The sequence below is a fragment of the Typha angustifolia genome, chromosome 13 (assembly GCF_048772165.1).
Source record: "Typha angustifolia cultivar Huaian chromosome 13, ASM4877216v1, whole genome shotgun sequence".
Classification (NCBI taxonomy): Eukaryota; Viridiplantae; Streptophyta; class Magnoliopsida; order Poales; family Typhaceae; genus Typha; species Typha angustifolia.
Window position 1 is genome coordinate 10,680,966 of NC_133251.1, and position 18,517 is coordinate 10,699,482.

At 37.0% G+C, this 18,517-nt stretch overlaps 1 protein-coding gene across 1 annotated transcript; it reads right to left on the reverse strand.

Annotated features, from left to right (window-relative positions):
- Nucleotides 1-63: 63 nt before the first annotated feature.
- Nucleotides 64-16,689, reverse strand: LOC140774944 (COP9 signalosome complex subunit 4). The gene is made up of 14 exons (XM_073118138.1): nt 16,443-16,689; nt 16,201-16,352; nt 15,883-15,986; nt 15,722-15,782; nt 15,547-15,639; nt 15,339-15,439; nt 14,719-14,827; nt 10,993-11,037; nt 10,835-10,903; nt 10,655-10,746; nt 10,518-10,560; nt 6,862-6,921; nt 1,646-1,705; nt 64-389 (listed from the first exon to the last, which is right to left on the reverse strand). Exons 1-14 carry the CDS (start codon nt 16,576-16,578, stop codon nt 315-317), a joined length of 1,200 nt encoding a protein of 399 aa, XP_072974239.1. The 5' UTR covers nt 16,579-16,689; the 3' UTR covers nt 64-314.
- Between the last annotated feature and the right edge of the window lie 1,828 nt (nt 16,690-18,517).

Genomic DNA, 18,517 nt, shown 5'->3' on the forward strand with positions numbered 1-18,517 from the left:
GGAGATCACGTTAACCACCACCGCCAAGAGTTTACCTTCAAACATGAAAAGCAGGTTACAATATTGAACGAATATGAGACTAGCCGGTTATCTTTTGAATATAGTGAATAGAAGATAATTTTGGCTCCCAAATGCATGCAAGATACAATATTGACAATCCATTCACAAGATGATACTTAGAGATAACAGATAAGTCACAGCCATACACCAAAGCTCCAAGTATTGAGCGAAGAAGTTATCAAAAATGACTCGTCAGCCATCCTCACATGATCGCCAGCTAATTGTGTTTGTCTGATTGATCCTTCAGTGATGGTTCAGATAGGAGTTGCTATGCCTTTGCTGCTCATGCTGTCAAGAATATCATTGAGAGCTTGGCATAGACCAACAATCTGCAATTATTGGTCAAATTTGTCATATAGCACATGAATTCAAATACATGATAGGTAAGCAAGCAGTGAAAACCTAGTCTTTGCTCTTATAAGTGCCACAATATGCAACGATCAAAAGCACATAGTAATATGAACTAGTGTATATTCTCAATATATATATAAACTAGTGTGGCTATTGATGTAAGAAAGCATGCATGACTATGGGAGAACTATAGAAAGCTACTACCAGCCTACCAGTAAACTGACATGGAAATTCATGACCATGGAAAGTTAGAAACAACACAAACATCGACTAGAATCCATATATACAGGTGGTAGTGACATATATTCTGACTCCATAAGAGAACTAAGGCTTAGGATAGAGCATAGCTCCAAAACTAGTTTAGTTACTCTCATTTTTGAATCTTTAATAAGGTACATCAGATGGGCTAAAAAAAATTAGGTGTTTGGTTGTAAACTAGTTTAGTGATGTCATTATTACCTTTGATGTCATATAAAAAGGTAGAAGGTTTAAAAGAGGTATTTTATGCCAAATAACCAAAATACACTTTATAGTGGATGGATGGAGAGAGAGAGAGAGAGAGAGAGAGAGAGAGAAGAATTGAATGATAATTGATTTAGGTCATGTCTTTTCAAGGGCAAAATGATAATTGAACTTTATTGGTAACTATAAAGTAGTTGGATGAATAAGGAGAGGAGAGAGAAGAATGGTTTTAAGTAGGTTCTCCATAACCCTATTTAACCTAAATTGGTGTTCAGATACAAAACCAATTTAGTGTTCACTTAACTAGTTTAAGAAAAAACTTAAACTCAGTCCGAACACAGGCTAATATATTTGATAGCAAGGATGAGAATGGAGAGTCAACAATGCCAACATCTTTTTTTCCTAGGTATTGCCACAAGAAAAGTAGTGTCATAGAAGTCCAGAAACCTCATGGAGAAAGAAAAGGTGTATTTTCATCAAAAAGTATAATATGCTTACAACACTCCTTATGAGCTAGCCAAATGTGATTATTTTTAAATATATCCAAAGAACAAGTACTCAATTAGCCAATTACTAAATTTGAAAAATGGAGGTGGTTTTCTGTTGCAATAATGTCGAAACTACATGTGGTTATTTGCAGAAAGCCTAAAGAAAAAAAATTACAATGGAATTATCCGCTGATTACATTTACTGCAGATCAAATAATAACATGAATGAATCTAAACATGAGAATATTCATTTGTATCAGCAGCATGATTCATAAGGACATTACCTGCTGATCCCACTGTTGTAGCTCTTCTGTGTCGTCCTCAAAATGTATGATGGCCTCAACCTGAGAAGATATAATATAAAGCAGCAACGTTAAATGAAAAGGAGACAACTAAGGCAGTTGCCATAATGTACTTCTCAACCAAATATATTTTATATCCATTTCTCATATGGTCTTGGTTCTGCAAATCCAGCAACTATGGATCCCCATTGTTATATTCTTATATCACACTTTGCTCTTGCCACCCATAAGAGGAGTGCTTAGAAAGTTCTATCATTCTAATTTAATCAATGCCACACAAAGCTCTACAATTCTTGTTTGACATTGTAGTGACCCGTGGTGGCATGCTGTAACAACAATTTATACATCCTATTGGTATCCGTTGTCAACTAGAACCTCTAAAAATATGCATTGTCACAGGAACTAAAAAGTCAATTCTCAGAATCTCAACAGCATTAACACACAATGTCGAAAACATGTGTGCTGCTTAGAGACAACAGAATTGCCAATTTATAGGATATGACTTGGCACTTTTGACTATCACCAATTCTAGAGTAGAAGATCAAGAGCATCTTAGAAAAATTATGTTTACAACCAAAAGCCAAAAGAAAAAGATAATGGCCTTTCAATATAAACATTCCAAGATCGAAGAGAATTATCTTAAAATTGATATGTCAGAACACTAAATAATCATTTTAACAACATGTGCTGGAACATAAAAAATAAAATAACCATTATCTATCAGTTTAAGTTTTAAACAGTTAGTAAATGATATCAGGTCAAAGGTTCTTAGTGAATCCCGTCAGGCCCAACTATTTTTTAAAAAATAAAGTCTTCATCCATTTAAGTCAAATCTACTTCTTGGGCTTATTAGATTGTCTCAAGCCCAAAAATAAGGGGGTGTTAGATTACAAATAATCACTATTTTTTTATAGCTTAAGCTTTTGAAGCAATAGGTGAATTGGCAACATGAATATCAAGAAGTATTACAAAAGCATAAATCAAGTAATAAACATGTTTAACTTGATGACCCAAAGTCGTTGGGGAAGGGCAAGGAACATGTTTAACTTGATGGCAGATGGGAGAAGATGGGAGAGAGGAGAGATGGGTGAGAGAGAGAGAGAAAGGGAGAGAGGAGCCCGTTCCTTAGGAGCAAAAGGGTTCGGACAGTTGGAGGAGGAAGGGGAGCCTTGGGCTGTGCAGCGATGACTAGAGGAAGAAGATGGGTGAGAGAGAGAGAGAGAGATAGAGAGAGATAGAGAGAGAGAGAGGGGGGGGAGGAGATAGGTCAAATATTCACTAATCCCAAACTAGTTGTCATTCCACACTTTTAGAGGCTAGTCATAAATCTCTAAACCACAAATAGACCTAGTACAAGGTGGCCCAGTCGTTGGAAGTGTTCAAATACCTTAACTCTTCTTCTGCTCTCAGACTTGAGCATTCAAACACCTGACAAGACAGTTCGAACGCCTTAACTCCTCTTCTATTCTCGGACTTGGCGTTCGAACATTTGGCAAGGTTCGTTCAAATGCGCAAACCCGAGACCTATAGATGAAAGACCCAACCTAAAAGCAAATACAAGTTGAAATAAAGATAGATGACTCAACCTAAATGCCAGATATTTAGTTAGGCCAAATTTCAAAAAAAAAAATTCAACACGTCTTTGTGCCACTTAATCCCTTTGTAGTTTTAATCCAGTTTTTTGAAAAACAGCCAAGATCAACACCTTGGCGTGGCAAAGCACCGGCTGCCCCACAAGGGGAGTAGACAACGGTGTTTTGGCAATTGGGCCATCAAAGCAATCTTGGCAGGCTGGGCAGTGAGCGACACCTAGTGGAATTGAGCAAAGGCCACGCCCTCCTCCTTCTCCCTGTTCTCCTCCTTCTTTAACCTCTCTTCTACTATTTCTCCTTTTTATTCTCGAAATCACTACTATTTTTTCTATTCTTTTATTTCCCTTTCTCTCACCCTCTCACTAGCTTATAAAAAGCGTGCTTTCTAACATGCAACCACTGCCTCTCCCTAGATATCATTACTTTAATATATATATACTTATTGTTATAGACATATTTATGAACTGTGATATGTTTCTTGTCATGGTTGTAAATTGCACTATTTAAAAAATTATATATGCTATAGTTTTATATATTAGATATGATATATAATTTTTTTTATATATTAAAAATGCTATATTGCCTTAGTGCCCATCTTTCATCTTAGCGCTATGCAGTGGGGTGACTGCTCGCAACCTGCAGTCGCCTTTCAAAACATGTTCTAATCTATGTGAAACTGTGGGTTTTTTATGGATCGAAGTATCGACCGATTCTCGATCCGAAACGTCTGAAAAGAAAGGCCGATAGAGCCAAAATGGCTGATACATATCATTTCTCAAGCAACAAATCCCGATCTCAAACCGATACTTAAAACCTTGGTTTTTTCATCAAAACTGACTACGAAGGTAATTTCCTCTTAAAATTATTAAACTTTGACCACTTTTCCTTCATATTCTCTTTCTAGAATTTTGGCAATATGTTACGGACCAAATCTGGAATGATCCATCCGTAGGATGATTATGAAAATTTAGGTGGGGGTAGCCTCGTGAGTCAGGGTTCTAATGACTCTGATTTCACCTAAATCGGAGGTCGAGATGAAAAGATAAAAATAAAATAATGGAGATAGGTCAGAGAGGACAGAACAGAAATTTTTGACATTGTGGCGGTCGTCGGAGGGTGGTGAACGGCCAAGGGTGGTGGTGGACGGCCGTGTAGTAGGGTGACTGCTGGAGATAGGAGGTGGCTAGGGTTTGGATGCTTATAAGGGATCTACGGTTATGATCTACTCCTATAAAGATAAAGAAAATCTAACGGCTAATGTCAAAAGATAATGATGAAAATAATAACTGGCTAAACTCATAATTCTCTCTATGATTGGATACTTGGACTATTTGATAAATAACAAAGAATCCTTGCCCTCTATATATAGACGTGAGGTACAATGAGTCCTATTCGGACTTAGCCTTAAAGGCTCACTTGACTTAATTAGACTTGCCTTAAGGGCTGTCTTAACTTATTTGGACTTGCCTTAATTAGACTTGTCTTAAGGACTATCATGACTTATTTCGACTTGCCTTAATGACTCACATAACTAAATAAACTTGCCTAAAAGACTTATATCATGAAATAATTAAAAAATAAATAGACTCAACTCGACTCGACTTAACCCACGTGGTCGGATAGTAACACAATATTCAAAATGTAAAGTGAGAATGATTGAGATGAAAAAGCATGACAAAAGTATTTTTATAAAGAAAATTACTTTTATAATTAGTTGATGTAATACAAAAAGGCATTTGGCCATTTTATATTAAAAGTAATATTTGTTAATCAATTGCATATAGATTAGATTTATAAGGAGGTTAAGAGACAAATAAAAGTTCAGGAAGACTCTAAATTTTGGCCTAACCATAGGTGTAAACGATATTCCCCCCTTCTTTTATGAACTAAAGAGTGGGTGCCTTGGGTAGCCACTAGCAAGCAAATCTCTTGTTCTTCAAATGTCTTTGAGCTCTGCATGATTATGTTACTATATAATCTAGATTCCATTATATGTTGTAAATGCTTATGCTTCACTGTCTTCTTCATCTTATATCTGTATTTCACCATATTATTAGGGATGGCAAAAATCGACCCGACACAATAACCCGACCCAATAACCCGAACTTTAAACAGGTTTGGGTTTAGTCTAATCGGATTCGAGTCATAAACGGATCAACCTGTCTAACCCGATTAATAATCGGGTCGTGTTCGAGTTTATAACACTAATCCGTTTGACCTGATTTGACCCGTTTAATTATATGAGTCGGGTTGGGTTGGCGGGTTGCTCTTACTATATATATATATTATAACTCAGCCTCTCACTTACCCCATCTCAATCTTTCTCAGTCCCTAGCCTAGTCATCTCCATTCAGTCGCACCCACCCTCATCTCTTCTTCCTACTCTCCTCGCACCATTGCACGGTGACACCAACTAGCCCTCCTCACGCAGCGTTGCCCTCTTCGTGCATTATCAATCAGCTTGCATCATCTTCGTTGGGTCATGCTCCTCATGCCAACAGCCCTAACCTAGCTTTTCTCATCTTTTCAGATCCATTGAAATCTTCCGCTGCACATTGCCAACTGTGACACCTTCCCATGAGCAACTACACTAACATTGGTAGTACCCACTCTAGTCTTATCCTAGCCCAAGATGGCCCCATGGCATGTCCCTGATAGGAAGAGCTTAAGAGCACCATCTCTCCAACAAGTATGTTAAGGATCTACACTCACATTGTTCTTTTGAATGTTTCTTTGCTAAAAGTTAAACTTTTTTAGTAATGGGTTTTGTCCTTTTGTTTTGATTTATATTTTCTGGCCTGAATGAATTGCTTTGACAAATCCATTTGGTATTATTGATGTTCTTAAGTTTCATTTTCTCCTAGTATCCTCTATCAAATTAATAATATTTGATATCAAGCAAGCATAATTTATTTTCATCTATTATTGACAACACAAATTTGGTTTGGCAGAATAGAGCTTGAAGAAGAAGATTTTAACCAAGTGCAAATATTGATTAATGTTGTATTCTGATTTATTAGATTTGGATGTATAATCATTCTTATCTGTGTTGTATAAAATAGGTTATATATGAATGTTGATAAGTGTAAATATTGTATTTGATTAATCTATTAGATTTTGAAAGTATAATCATCCATATTTGTGTTGTATAAAACACGTTATATGTTATTTGTTAAAATGTCCGGTAAACAAGTAATTGGGTTATGGTGAAATGGGTTATCGAGTTTCATTTAACGTGTTGGAAATAGGGTAATCATGTCAAACTATAAACGTGTTATAAAAAACTTGTTAGTTAAACGGGTTAAACGGGTCGTGTCGAGTTACCCATTTAATAAACAAGTCGTGTCGGGTTACCTGTTTAATAAACGGGTCGTGTTCGTGTTTAGTAATTTTGACCCATTTAATAAACGGGTTGTGTTCGTGTTAGTATAATCTTGACCCGACCTTAACCCGGCTGACCCGACTCGATTGCCACCCCTACATACTATGCCAATCATAAAAAAAAACTAATTTACTAAAAACACAGGGTACAGAGATACAAGTGAAAGCTGTAGTTTGAATTCAAAATTTTATATAATGAAAAATAGCAAAGAAAGAAATTTTTACCTGATCAATTGAGCCCCTCATTCTATCCTCATAAATCATCCGAGATGCTATCTTTTCGGCCTACAAGCATAAGTTGCCAAAGCATATCAAATGTAATAAATATGTAGAAGTAACTAAATATATATAGGATCCATTAGACAAAAGAATCAAAACAGCACATCAGACATCATAAAATGGTTGTGGACTACATTCATTATCACTTCTAGAGGAAGTAGCAAAGGAGGGTTTATTACAAGAAGGAGAAAAGAGGATTATCATTAATCACCATTCTAAAATTGCAGTCCAGTTGCCTGCTTAGGTGGCTCCACATGTTTGTAGACTATGCCAGGCTAACCTGCATGGTATCCACCTATGATCTATGAGCCTTAGTTTTTTTCTTTCTTTTATTACAACTATTACTAGACACCACAAAAGTCCTTATATATCTTATATTTCTTTCGATTTCCAATTTTTCCACATATATTTATCAATTGCAATACTACATGTATTGAGCACATATGCACCTGCATATAAATCTGCATACTAAATATACACTATGTAATCCCTTCACGTCCCATGACTAGGGAGCTAAATGAGCTAGGCTAGGATCCATTCAAAACTCAAGTTCAAGCCAAGCTTATTCATGGTTAGCTCCAACTTGGCCCAATCAGTTAAAAAATAAAAAATAAAAAATCACACAGCTGTAGGAAGTTTGCAAGGGAGAGGCAATAGGGACATTAGGTAGAAAAACTACTTGCAATTGGCAACTAAAGGCTTCCAACGGGGGAAAGAAAGTTCAAAATAGTTAATTTTGTCAGGATTTGAACCCCCACCAATTCCAAGGAAATAGAGCTCTATGTTACGATCCGACGCACATGGATTAAGTCGAGTCAAGTTAGTTACTTAGCTTTATCTTATTGTTTTGAATTTCAAATAAATCGGATAATCCGCATATGGATCCGATCCGCTAAAGATTTTCTCTTATAAATAAAAGTGGACATATATTGATAATAATCATTGAATTGAATAGAACAATTCTGAGTTTAGCCTAATTATTATTTTCATCCTTATCTTTTATCTAGCCGCTAGATCGTTTTATCTTTCTGGGAGTAAATCATAACCGTAGAAACACCCCAACCTTCAAAACCCTAGCCACCTCCTACCTCTAGCAACCACCTTACAATGTGACCATCCACCACCACCCTTGGCCGTCCACCACTCTCCGATGACCGCCACAACGTCAGATATTTACCGTTTTGCCCTCTCTAACCTATCTCCACTATTTTATTTTTAACATTTCATCCCGATGATGGGTTACGATACCAAAAGATCGGCTATGAAACGATTCCTTCAAGATCTAGATATAGTACAGGAATTAGTCCGCGCAACTGTGGAAAAATATTTGTCAAATATTCTCCGGTAGTCAGAAAATTATGAAACCAAGTGGATTAGATTCATAACTTCCTGATCTACAACTTTCGTATTTACGCCTTTCGCAGATTCGAACTACAACTGAAACGAAAACATGAAATAACCTGGGTGATGGTGGTGGTAACGGGTGGAATGGATCTTAGGTTATGGATATGTATGGAGGTGAAGGTGGATGGTGGATGTGGTTAAAGGATGTAGATAAAGGGAATAAAGTAGTCGAAATCCCAAAGAAAATGGGTGGCTCGATAGTCGAGGGAGATTAAAAGTTAGGAGAAACCTTGCCAACGGTAGAGGTGGAAGGATGGTGAAGAGGGAGGAGGGAGAAAGTCTAGAGAGAAAATAGGAGGTAAGAAATCAATAATCCAACTTCATAATGAATTTGGCTGTCATCCACGTACTTATAGATGCTAGCCAACAAGTCCTAATAATAATAAGTAACCCTAATTCTAGAGGATTCCCGCCGATTGCATTCGAACGCACAAAAGACGTTCTCTATATGTGCGAACGCGATACAGGCGTTCGAACGCATTTTTCGCGTCCTCTGTATTTGCGAACCTGATGCAGGCATTCGCAAGGACGTTCGAACGCGACCCTACTTACGTTCGAACACGGCCTACAGGAATTTTATGTTAATGAAAATAAACAACTAATGCAATAAGAAAAGATCCTAACTAAATGTATCACCCGACCTCCGATTTAGGTGAAACTAGAGCCATTAGAACCCTATATCACGAGGCTACCTCCACCTAAATTTTCATAATTTTCTTATTTCCGGATTGGTCCATATCTGATTCATAACACTTTATTAGCTGCTCTAGAAGAAGCAACAGCCTATGATATACATACCTCTAATTACGAGCTAATTCAAGCCAATCCAGAGCAAATCGAGCGTCGAGACAAGTCTAAGCTCATGTCACTTACTAAACTAACTAAAACCACAAGCTCAGGTTTGGGTAAATTTAAACTGAAAATGAGACAAACTCAAGCGCTTGCAACATATCGAGCTTATTTGACACCCTTTTAATCACATACACAACTTTTTAGAACATTGATTGTCACAAATAAAAAGAAGAATCTCCAATGAAAGCCCAAAAGAAAAAGGTGCATTCTATTTGCTTGAAAAGATTATGAGCTGATTAACCTCATTGATCACCGAGGATCTATCCAAGTCATTGATGGCGGATCTTGTATCAACTCGGCTTGGAGCTCTTTCTAAAGCAGGGGTTGTTCTTAGGTATTTCACTTTGGGGCTTTAATGATGTTCAATTTTATGACAAATGGCTCATTTGAAATCTCTTGTACATGCTTATTTTAATATATGAAACCCCACAAAATTCTTCCGTCCAACATCATAAAATATTAGGGGAAATACATTTTACACCCGTGTGATTCCAAAAATTTAGAATGCCTCCCAAAACTTTTGTTTCTGTTACTTAAACCTTTCAAGTTTGGACTTTAAGGTTTTGGCAAAGCAAATTTCAAAGGACACACATTCCCTTTCCTTAATTAAGGAACCCTTATAGTTTTAATCTATATGCAACTGACTAATTGGCGTTAATTTTAATATAAAAAGAACAAAATTATTTTCTTATTTCAAACTAAAAAGAAAAGCCCTCCCTTTTTATTATTTACAAATAAAGCCCTTTGTTTGCTAAAAACTATCAAGCCAAGACCTATCTTTTGATAGATATAATTTAACCCGACTATCAAATTAACTTCGTAGAATCAAATTAACCTCCAAAACAACTTGGGCATATACCAAAATATTGATTACCGACAAAATAAGATCAAATTAAGCCTCTAAAACACTAAAATTGCATCCAAACACCAAATCACATAATATTAACAGATCAAAAACTGTTGATGTTTAGTTGATATTAGAGTAAGAGAAAGGTAATCTTTAGGAAATATAAAAATATCATTTGCAATGGATGAAATATTCTACTTTTTACTCCACTCCATCAAGTGCTTGTTAAATTAAACTTAACGCATGGTGTTCAAAATGCTAGGTATTTTTTAACAAATCGGAGAATTTATTTATGAATAATAAGGATAGAGGGCTTTATCCATAATATAGTCAAAATGTAGGGTGTTATTTGTAATTTCTCATGAAATAAAACAACTAAGATCTATAAGCATAGCTGGAACATTCGGAGTAGAATATAATGAGCCAAACAATACAATTTCAGTACAAACATTCTAGTAAGTAATAATTAGGCAAGACAATGAAGAAACAACAAATGTACCTTTTGAGGAGGAATACCTAATAAAGTTCCTAGCTCATCAAAACTGTACAAAGTAGATGAGATATTTAGTTTAAACAAATTACAAATTGTGAATATAAGAGGTCAAGAAAAAGGAAATGACAATATATTCATCAAACCTTATATTTGTATAAAGTTTACTTGCACTTAGAAGATTATGCTCAATCATCGCACGATCCAGTACAGTGAAATTGTCTGGTAATAAAGCTTTCTGTTGGACGGACAGCAAACGTGTTCAACTGGTAAGGATAGAGAATAATGGTACACAGCAGACGAGCAATAAGGTGGAGTATACACACCTGATGTGCTTTCAATTCCTCAGCAAATGCATCAATTTCTGGTTTTCTTAAAATTCTTTCAAGATAAACCTGTAAATTAAAGCTACCTAAAACTTAGTATGCACATGTCAGACATTGATAAAGAAAGGCCTCCCAATTGAAGTATTCAACATGAATACCTTCTGAAGTATTGGGTATATCTTCAACTTTGAGCATCTTTCATCCTAACAAGAGAAGGTCATAAGAACTCAGAAAGCAGTTATGTTTTCAGTACTGATATTTGACATTAATCCATGCTACATCAATGAATGAAGGCACACTTCACAATGAGTGTGCATGTGTCATATAAAGTTATAAAAATGTAACTTTCAGCAATGCAATTCATAATTCACAGATCAATATTACGGGGCTGGCAAAAAAAAGCATTAAGTATGGACAGATTAAAAAAACAAGAATATGCTCATTGAAGTCTTTATATAGATGCGATAAGTAAGAATGCTAACAAAAATAACTTAGGAAAATAGCTGCATTTATCAAAAGAAACCATAAGGCACAAGCTTCAAGAAGAAAATGACAACAGATTAGGTAACCTGGGAATGATTATGCTAGCACAAAACCTTTCTATGCCATTCATAACGAGGCTATTATTAGTTCAGGACATGTCTAGCACCACTCTTACTTTTGTTGCTCTTTTTCTAGTTGTTTAAAAACTAACAAAATCCAAGGTAGACCAGTACCACCAGAAAAGTGACCTCCCAGCATGATCCCAACGTGTGCGCGTGCACCTGCACGTGCGCGTGCGCGCGTGTGTACAATATTATCTAGACCCGGAAACAACAGCAATACCTAACATAACTGTTAATATAATGGGAAGTTCGTGTACACAAACACTTCGAATACGTTGTGTACATGAACGAGAAATCAAGTCAAAAGAGCAAACAACACACTCATGGCAGAGCTTGATGCGCACCTGGCACAAGTCGATGCGCAAAGCGGAATAGTTCAGTGCAAAAAGTTCGGTGCGGATCGAATAAGCTAGGCGTGCATCAATAGCATAGAATAGAGAAGAAAAATTCAAAATCATATTCATTGTATCCTCATCTCTTAATAAGTGAACCAAAGGCTTAGAAGAAGAAATTAACTCATGGGTAGAAAAATGTTTTAGAAGTGTTTTGTCATGAAATTGTCAAGGGAGATATTGTTAGTATAATTTTACGTAATGGCAATTTCGTAAATATGAAACACTTTGAATTATGTTGTACAATCCATCTTTAATGTAAGATCAAGACAAATGTGACTTGTGGAAGGGTGCACATCAGTGTTTTGAAAAGCGATTATGGCAGCCGCCCCACTATCTAGGAAAGAGCATGTATAAGATGACTTGCCACATTGGCGAACTGCCTAGGTGCTAAAAGGCGCTAGGTGGGCCTGGCGGCCCAAAAATACAAGTTGGCAATAGCACAAAGCCGAGCGACCCAATAATGCGAGCTAGCGGTTCAGCCGTCTAATAGGCAAATCGGGTTGGAATGGGTCGGATTCGATTTAATTGATCAAATCTGATTAACTACCCATTATATTAAAAAAAAAACTCTCTCCTTGCTCTCTCTCTCTCGCAATCAAACCCTAAATAAAACTTAAACCCCTCTTTTCGATCTCCTCCGACTCTCCCTTCCATGACTAGCGACAACCAACGACAGTGTGCGGCAGCTAGGTATGTCTTTGATCTTTCTTCTCTCTTACTCTCTCTCACTCTATTTCACTCTTTGTCTCTCCCAATTCTTCCCACCGTCGACAACTAGCTTTTTTTTACAATCTTGAATTTTCTTCTCTCACTCTCACTCTCTTTCTCTCTTAGTCTCTCCCAATTCTTCCCACCAATGACAACTCTCTCTCACTCTCTTCCAATTACTAATTAGCTACTAATTAAGTGATTACTGATTAGTGATTACTTATTACTTGTTTTGAATATTTGCTTATGAATCTTGTAATTCTTGTGAATTTGTTATTATGGTTATGAATTGAGATTATGTTATTTGATATTTTGGTGTAGTGCATTATTACAAATTTTATATATACTATATTAGTGTTAAAAATTTATCATATATAACTATTTTTAATTTTTTTTATAGATAAAAAATGCTAGACCGCCTTGTCACCTGCCTTATAGCTCGCCTTCCGCCTTGGCGTCTTTCATAACATTAGTGTACATGCGAAGAAGTGCAAGAAGTGCGAAAAACAAATGAGGAATCAAGCCAAAAGAGCAAACAGCACAATCATTGTAGAGCTCGGTGCACACCTGGCATAGGTCGAAGCGCACTGCAAAATTATTCAACACAGAATGAACTTAAGTTCGGTGCAAACCGAATAAGTTGGGTGCGCACTAATAACATAAAACAAATTTAGAATCCCATATAGACTAAGAGATTCCTTTAGTAGATTATCCTAGTAGAAAGTAAAGGCATTTCTTACCTCTATAAAAGTGATCCAAAGGCTCAGAGGAAGTAATCCAACTCATTCGAGCTTCATCTATGAGTTCTAGGATCCCTACTGGAGCATAATTCCTACCAATTGGAAGGAGTGCCACGATCATATGTCTAGGAGCTAAAACCATAATTGTTGATCTTCAATAGTACTAGAGGAGCTAAATAGACATCATCTTCATTCGTCATCTACCGCCACATCAACAATTACTTTCGAGATTTGATCCGTCACTCAGATGCTTACTAAAGAGAGTCAATCTTTTTCACAAGGATAGTTAATCACGTAATTCATGTTTAAGAAGTTATTTAAATACTATGACACTGAAGTGTTGAAAAGAGTTGTAAGTTTTATTTTGATCAAGATTCTAAGTATCAATTTCGAGATCGAGATCGATTGTTTGAAAAATGATGTGTATCGGCTATATCAGCAGTATTGGCCTTCCATTTTGGATGATTCAATCGGGAATTGACCAAATCGGCCATATCGGCCAATCCGTTTCCGCAATACAGATCGGAATAAGCAGATATTTCAATCTATGATTTCAATTGTTTAGTGAAAAAAAATTGATCAATTTTAGACGGGTCCATAATTTTTCCTCTTTATGTGAAAGAGGTTTTCCACGTTAAGAAAAAATCATGATCATGTATTTGTCGTGTTTACTTTTTTTATTCATTCTCGCGGCTTTATGTTTCCTACTCTTACTCAATTTCACTTTCCGATTTGAGTTCGATTTACAAAGTTTGATTTTTAATCAATTTTCTAAACCTAGTAGGATTAAAATCTAGACTAATTCGGATTTGATTTTTGACTTTGACTTGATCTTTTCTTTTCCAAATCGCTAAACCTAGTCAAACTAAGAATACTACCTCCCCAAAATTTTAATTGAAAAAAAAAAACTAATGGCATTCTGGATTTCTTATGCTCATTCATGAATTAAACACAATTGGACAAAAGTTTCTTTTAGTCATTAGAAATATAACTCCAGCATTTTTTCTCATCCTAAAATAGACAAGAGAAATGATGTTTTTGTGCCGTATATGAAGTATTAACTTGGATTCTTGATGAACTTCTATCTCCCTTCAAAAATGAATAACATATTCTAGTCTCTGGATGGAAATTACTGCCAAGAGTGCAACAACCCAACGCAATACAAACTTCCAAGTTCTAACTCCCTGAAACAATTGCAACTCAGATGATAATTCTTAGTGCCTAATTTCAGCGTATGTGAGCTTCTATTTACAATGTGATGGGTACATAAAGCTAGAAGCCTATAACATTTAACAGAATTCATGGCCAGAATATTGCTACCTTCAAAGGATGAAAGTAGGTGCAAATATATGAAGGGATTAAAAACTTAAAAACAAAATGCTACGATATATCTTAAAACAATATGTTCGACTTTTAAGGAGATAAATTCTGAATACCTTGTACAAGGTAGCAAGTACACGAGAACGTTGGGGACCAGCTGCAGCCAATATTGTGCATGTCACAGCAGCACTGAGAGCCTGTTCCAGTGCATCCTCATCAATCTCCCTGAGATTGGACAGTATGCATTAAGGTGGATAACCATCAATAAAACATGGTATTAGAAATGTTAATACTCTGTATTCAACTACATAAGGAATATGAACTTAGGCCCCCCAATTAACAGTAAGCTCTAGCACCTTAGAAAATCCTTGACTCCAGTTAGTTGAGTCAACAACCATTTATTTATATACCAAAAAATGCAATAATAGGAGAAAAACTATAGCTAAATTCTGAAAAGTCCCTCGTTGAGTTGCACATAATCTACTATAAAATACTTGACACCTTTCCTGATTTAGGGAACATATTAAAGTGGACTGAACAATGACAAGTATTTTAATAAGGTGATGACAGAAGCAGAAAGCATAAACTGCACAAAAGAAACTGCAACAGCAGAATCATTAATTCCTTGAATATAAAAGAAGCAAAAAAATCTAAACCAAAGCATTAGGAAAGAAAAGATGTGTTCCAAATTAATCACGGTATAAACAAAAGCATAGAAGATCAAAAATAAACTTACTCGTCTCCAATTTGACGTTTCTCAATCTGAGAAATGTCATAATACCGAAGTGCAGCTTCCAGAAACTTCCGCTTTAAATCTAGTATCCTTGCATAACAAACCTTCAAGACAGTGACAAAATTAAAAATAAATTAATAAGAGCAGCGCATAGAAATTTGGCTTTAGTCTTTTAAGCAAAAGTGTAACAGCTCTTCATAGAGTGATCCACCTTGTATTGTAAATTTAGAACCTCATGTTGACTGTTGCTAACCAAGAAAGAAGCTTTGTTGATAAAAGCCTCAGCATTCACAGCATCATCATCCTAAATAAATGAAAAAAAAAATTGTCTCTTATGTAATTTCCAGTCAGTATCATATATTTAAAATTATAAATTACAAACTAACCTCAAGATAGAGTCTAGCAATTTGGACACATTTGGACAGCTTGTATGTTTCATCAAGCATCCTGAAGATCGACTTAAAATTTCAGCTCCCAAGGAGGCTATCTTAAAAATGAATAATGTCAGCCTTCTCATAAGAAACTGAATCAGAAAAACAGAATCGACCTGATTCCGGAGTCCAAATCGATCCCACTTAGCATTTGTGCTGCCTTTGACCACTGCTGCTCAGACTCATACAATTCAGCTAACTTCTCCCTGATTACTAAAACCTGAGAATGGCAATCGTCCCGGTAAATTTTAGTTATCTCCTACCTAGAAGAATCCCACATTACAAACGAGAGAAGATATCACCACACTACCACACTATCGAAAGCCATCAGTTTTATTATCCCAGAAACACACAACAATCGGAACTCTAAGCCATTCAAACAAAGGAAAACTAGGAAAAATTTTATAAAGTAGTGGCATCAAAAGGTATAAGACCTGCTCCTCAAAGGAGACCACTCTAGGCTGGATCTGCGCTAGGGCATAATGCGCTATCTCCTTTTGAGCGTTCGGCTCCAACCTCCCCAACTCCGTCGCAAATGTATGAAGCAACTGCCTCGATACCACCAACGGGACATCGTCGGAGACCACTACCGCACAAGAAAGAAAGCATTTCTCGATCAAGAAGCTACTAAAATGGGAAGAAAGGAGAGAATCGAAACCATATCAAAGGGAATTACTGTGATCGATGAATCGCTTGGCCTGGGGGATGTCAGGATTAGGAGATGAGAGCATGGAGGCTAGGATGAGCTTGTACTGCTCGATCTTTTGCCTCTGATCCGTGATGGACGAGGCGCTCGCGAGGGCGCTGTCCATGGTGAAGCGCTCGACCTTGGAAGAATCCTTTTGCCTTCTCTGCACTTCTATGGCGTGGCCGGAGAGAACGCAGAAGAGAGGGTTTGGGTCTGATTCCAAACTTCTAATGGCTTGATGGTACAAGGATATGCGATTGAGTAACTTTTTCTTACGAAAAAAATAGTAATAAAATTATTTTGTGGGGTTTTTTTTTAACCCCTTGTGTGTGAAATTTTATTTTCGTTTAAGTATTTGTTCATGGCCCGACCCACCAATCACTCAAGCTAAGCCGAGTTCGGGCCGGGCTAGAATATATCTAGCCCATTACCGCCCGTCGGCCTGTGAGGTATCGAGCTGACCGAGCCAGGCCGGGCCGGGTTGTGCCGATTAAGATTTTCAGCAGCCTGTGAGATATCGGACAAGAGCCAGGACGCTGGCTTTGGCGGCGACGAAGGGGCGAGATCTTGCGGTCAAAAGACGGGGGCAGCGACAAAGCTCTAGATCTCCTACCTCCAACTCCGGAGCCATAATGTCCTGAGATGAAGCCGCAGACGACAAGAACGAGGCAGAATTCCGGCGGTCGACGACGCTCCATCGTAGATCTCGGCCGGATCTCGCGCTGCTTGAGCAATGCCTCCAGCGAGGTGCCGCCAGAAGAGCCGCCATTGTGGTATATTGATCGGGAGGTAAGCGGAACACCAAATTCAAATAGAGTTCTTCCCTCTTCCTTACTCGAATTTTAACGCCCTCCTCTGTTCTTCTTCTTCTTCTTCTTCTTCTTCTTCTTTTAGGATGACGGCGAGGACTGCAACATAGGAAGGTTCGCTTTCTTACTCCGTACTTTAATTTTCGTGCTTACCCTCGAAAATCTTCCACTCTAATTTCGATCTTTTCAATAGAGAGACGACGTCGACAAGTGCCTTAAGGGACAAACAGGCCGATCTGGAATCAACCACCCAAGATGGCGCTGCCTGAGGCTAAGATCGAGAAGTTCTTCGTTGCGGCTGAGCGGTGGCGGTTCACTGACATGTACTTGTGGTCTTGTGGAGTAGTGCCATTATAGGTGGTGACCAGCTGTTGCCAGTTGGCCACTTGCCTTCAAAGTGGGATTTTTTAAGAGTTTTATCAAAAACACCCCATATTTCACCATTATTATTATTCACCCAAATTTACACACTACAAGTAGTTGTTAGTTGGCCGACTATGTTCATACCGCGTTCACACCATGTTTGCACCGCGTTCGAATGCGCTCTCAGGAGTTCACACATATAGATAATGCATTCAGGCTGTTCGAATGCGAAAACAGGCGTTTGCACATATAGAGAACGTGTTGTAAATAAAGTAAATGAAAAATTAGAATTAAAATAAATAAAAATAAATGAGCCGATGTAAAAAAAATAAATAATTAAACAAATGAGCAAATAAATTAGGAGCATTTTTTTTTTGAATCACTGTAGAATGAGCACATCCCAACTAGGTTGTCACCTACCCACCTGTCTATCATTTGCATAATCCATCCATTAATTATAAAAAATAAAATAAAATTATATTAGTCATTGAGATTTAAAAACTTAAATTCTATATTTTCTATTGCAAAATGATCGTCCATTTGCGATCTAGATTTGGCAGCATACCAATCTTGTAGGCACATTAGCGCTTTAATTGTTTCTTTTCCCAAACATGATCTACGTTGATTAATCAATCGCCTACTTATACTGAAAGTAGATTCTAAAGGTATAATAGGCATAGGAATGGTCAATATATCACAGGCCATGGCAACAACAATTGAAAATCTCGTCTCATTTACCTTCCACCATACTAAATTATCTATTTCATCCTCACTTACAAAATGATTATAATATGCTTGAAGCTCAGTGATTCCCCCTGACATTGATAAAGTTCTCCTCATTTTAGGTCAGGCAAACAATGACTTCTTAGAACTACCACTTTTAGGAAGAAT

Bases quoted from the DNA above. Each gene is read 5' to 3' on its own strand.
- LOC140774944 (XM_073118138.1), bottom strand. From the start codon at position 16,578: ATGGACAGCGCCCTCGCGAGCGCCTCGTCCATCACGGATCAGAGGCAA. The intron at 15,987-16,200 runs GTCTTATACCTT...TGCCATTCTCAG, and splicing joins TGGTCTCCTTTGAGGAGCAG to GTTTTAGTAATCAGGGAGAA. The intron at 11,038-14,718 runs GTATTCAGAATT...TTCTCTTGTTAG, and splicing joins TACTTGCTACCTTGTACAAG to GATGAAAGATGCTCAAAGTT.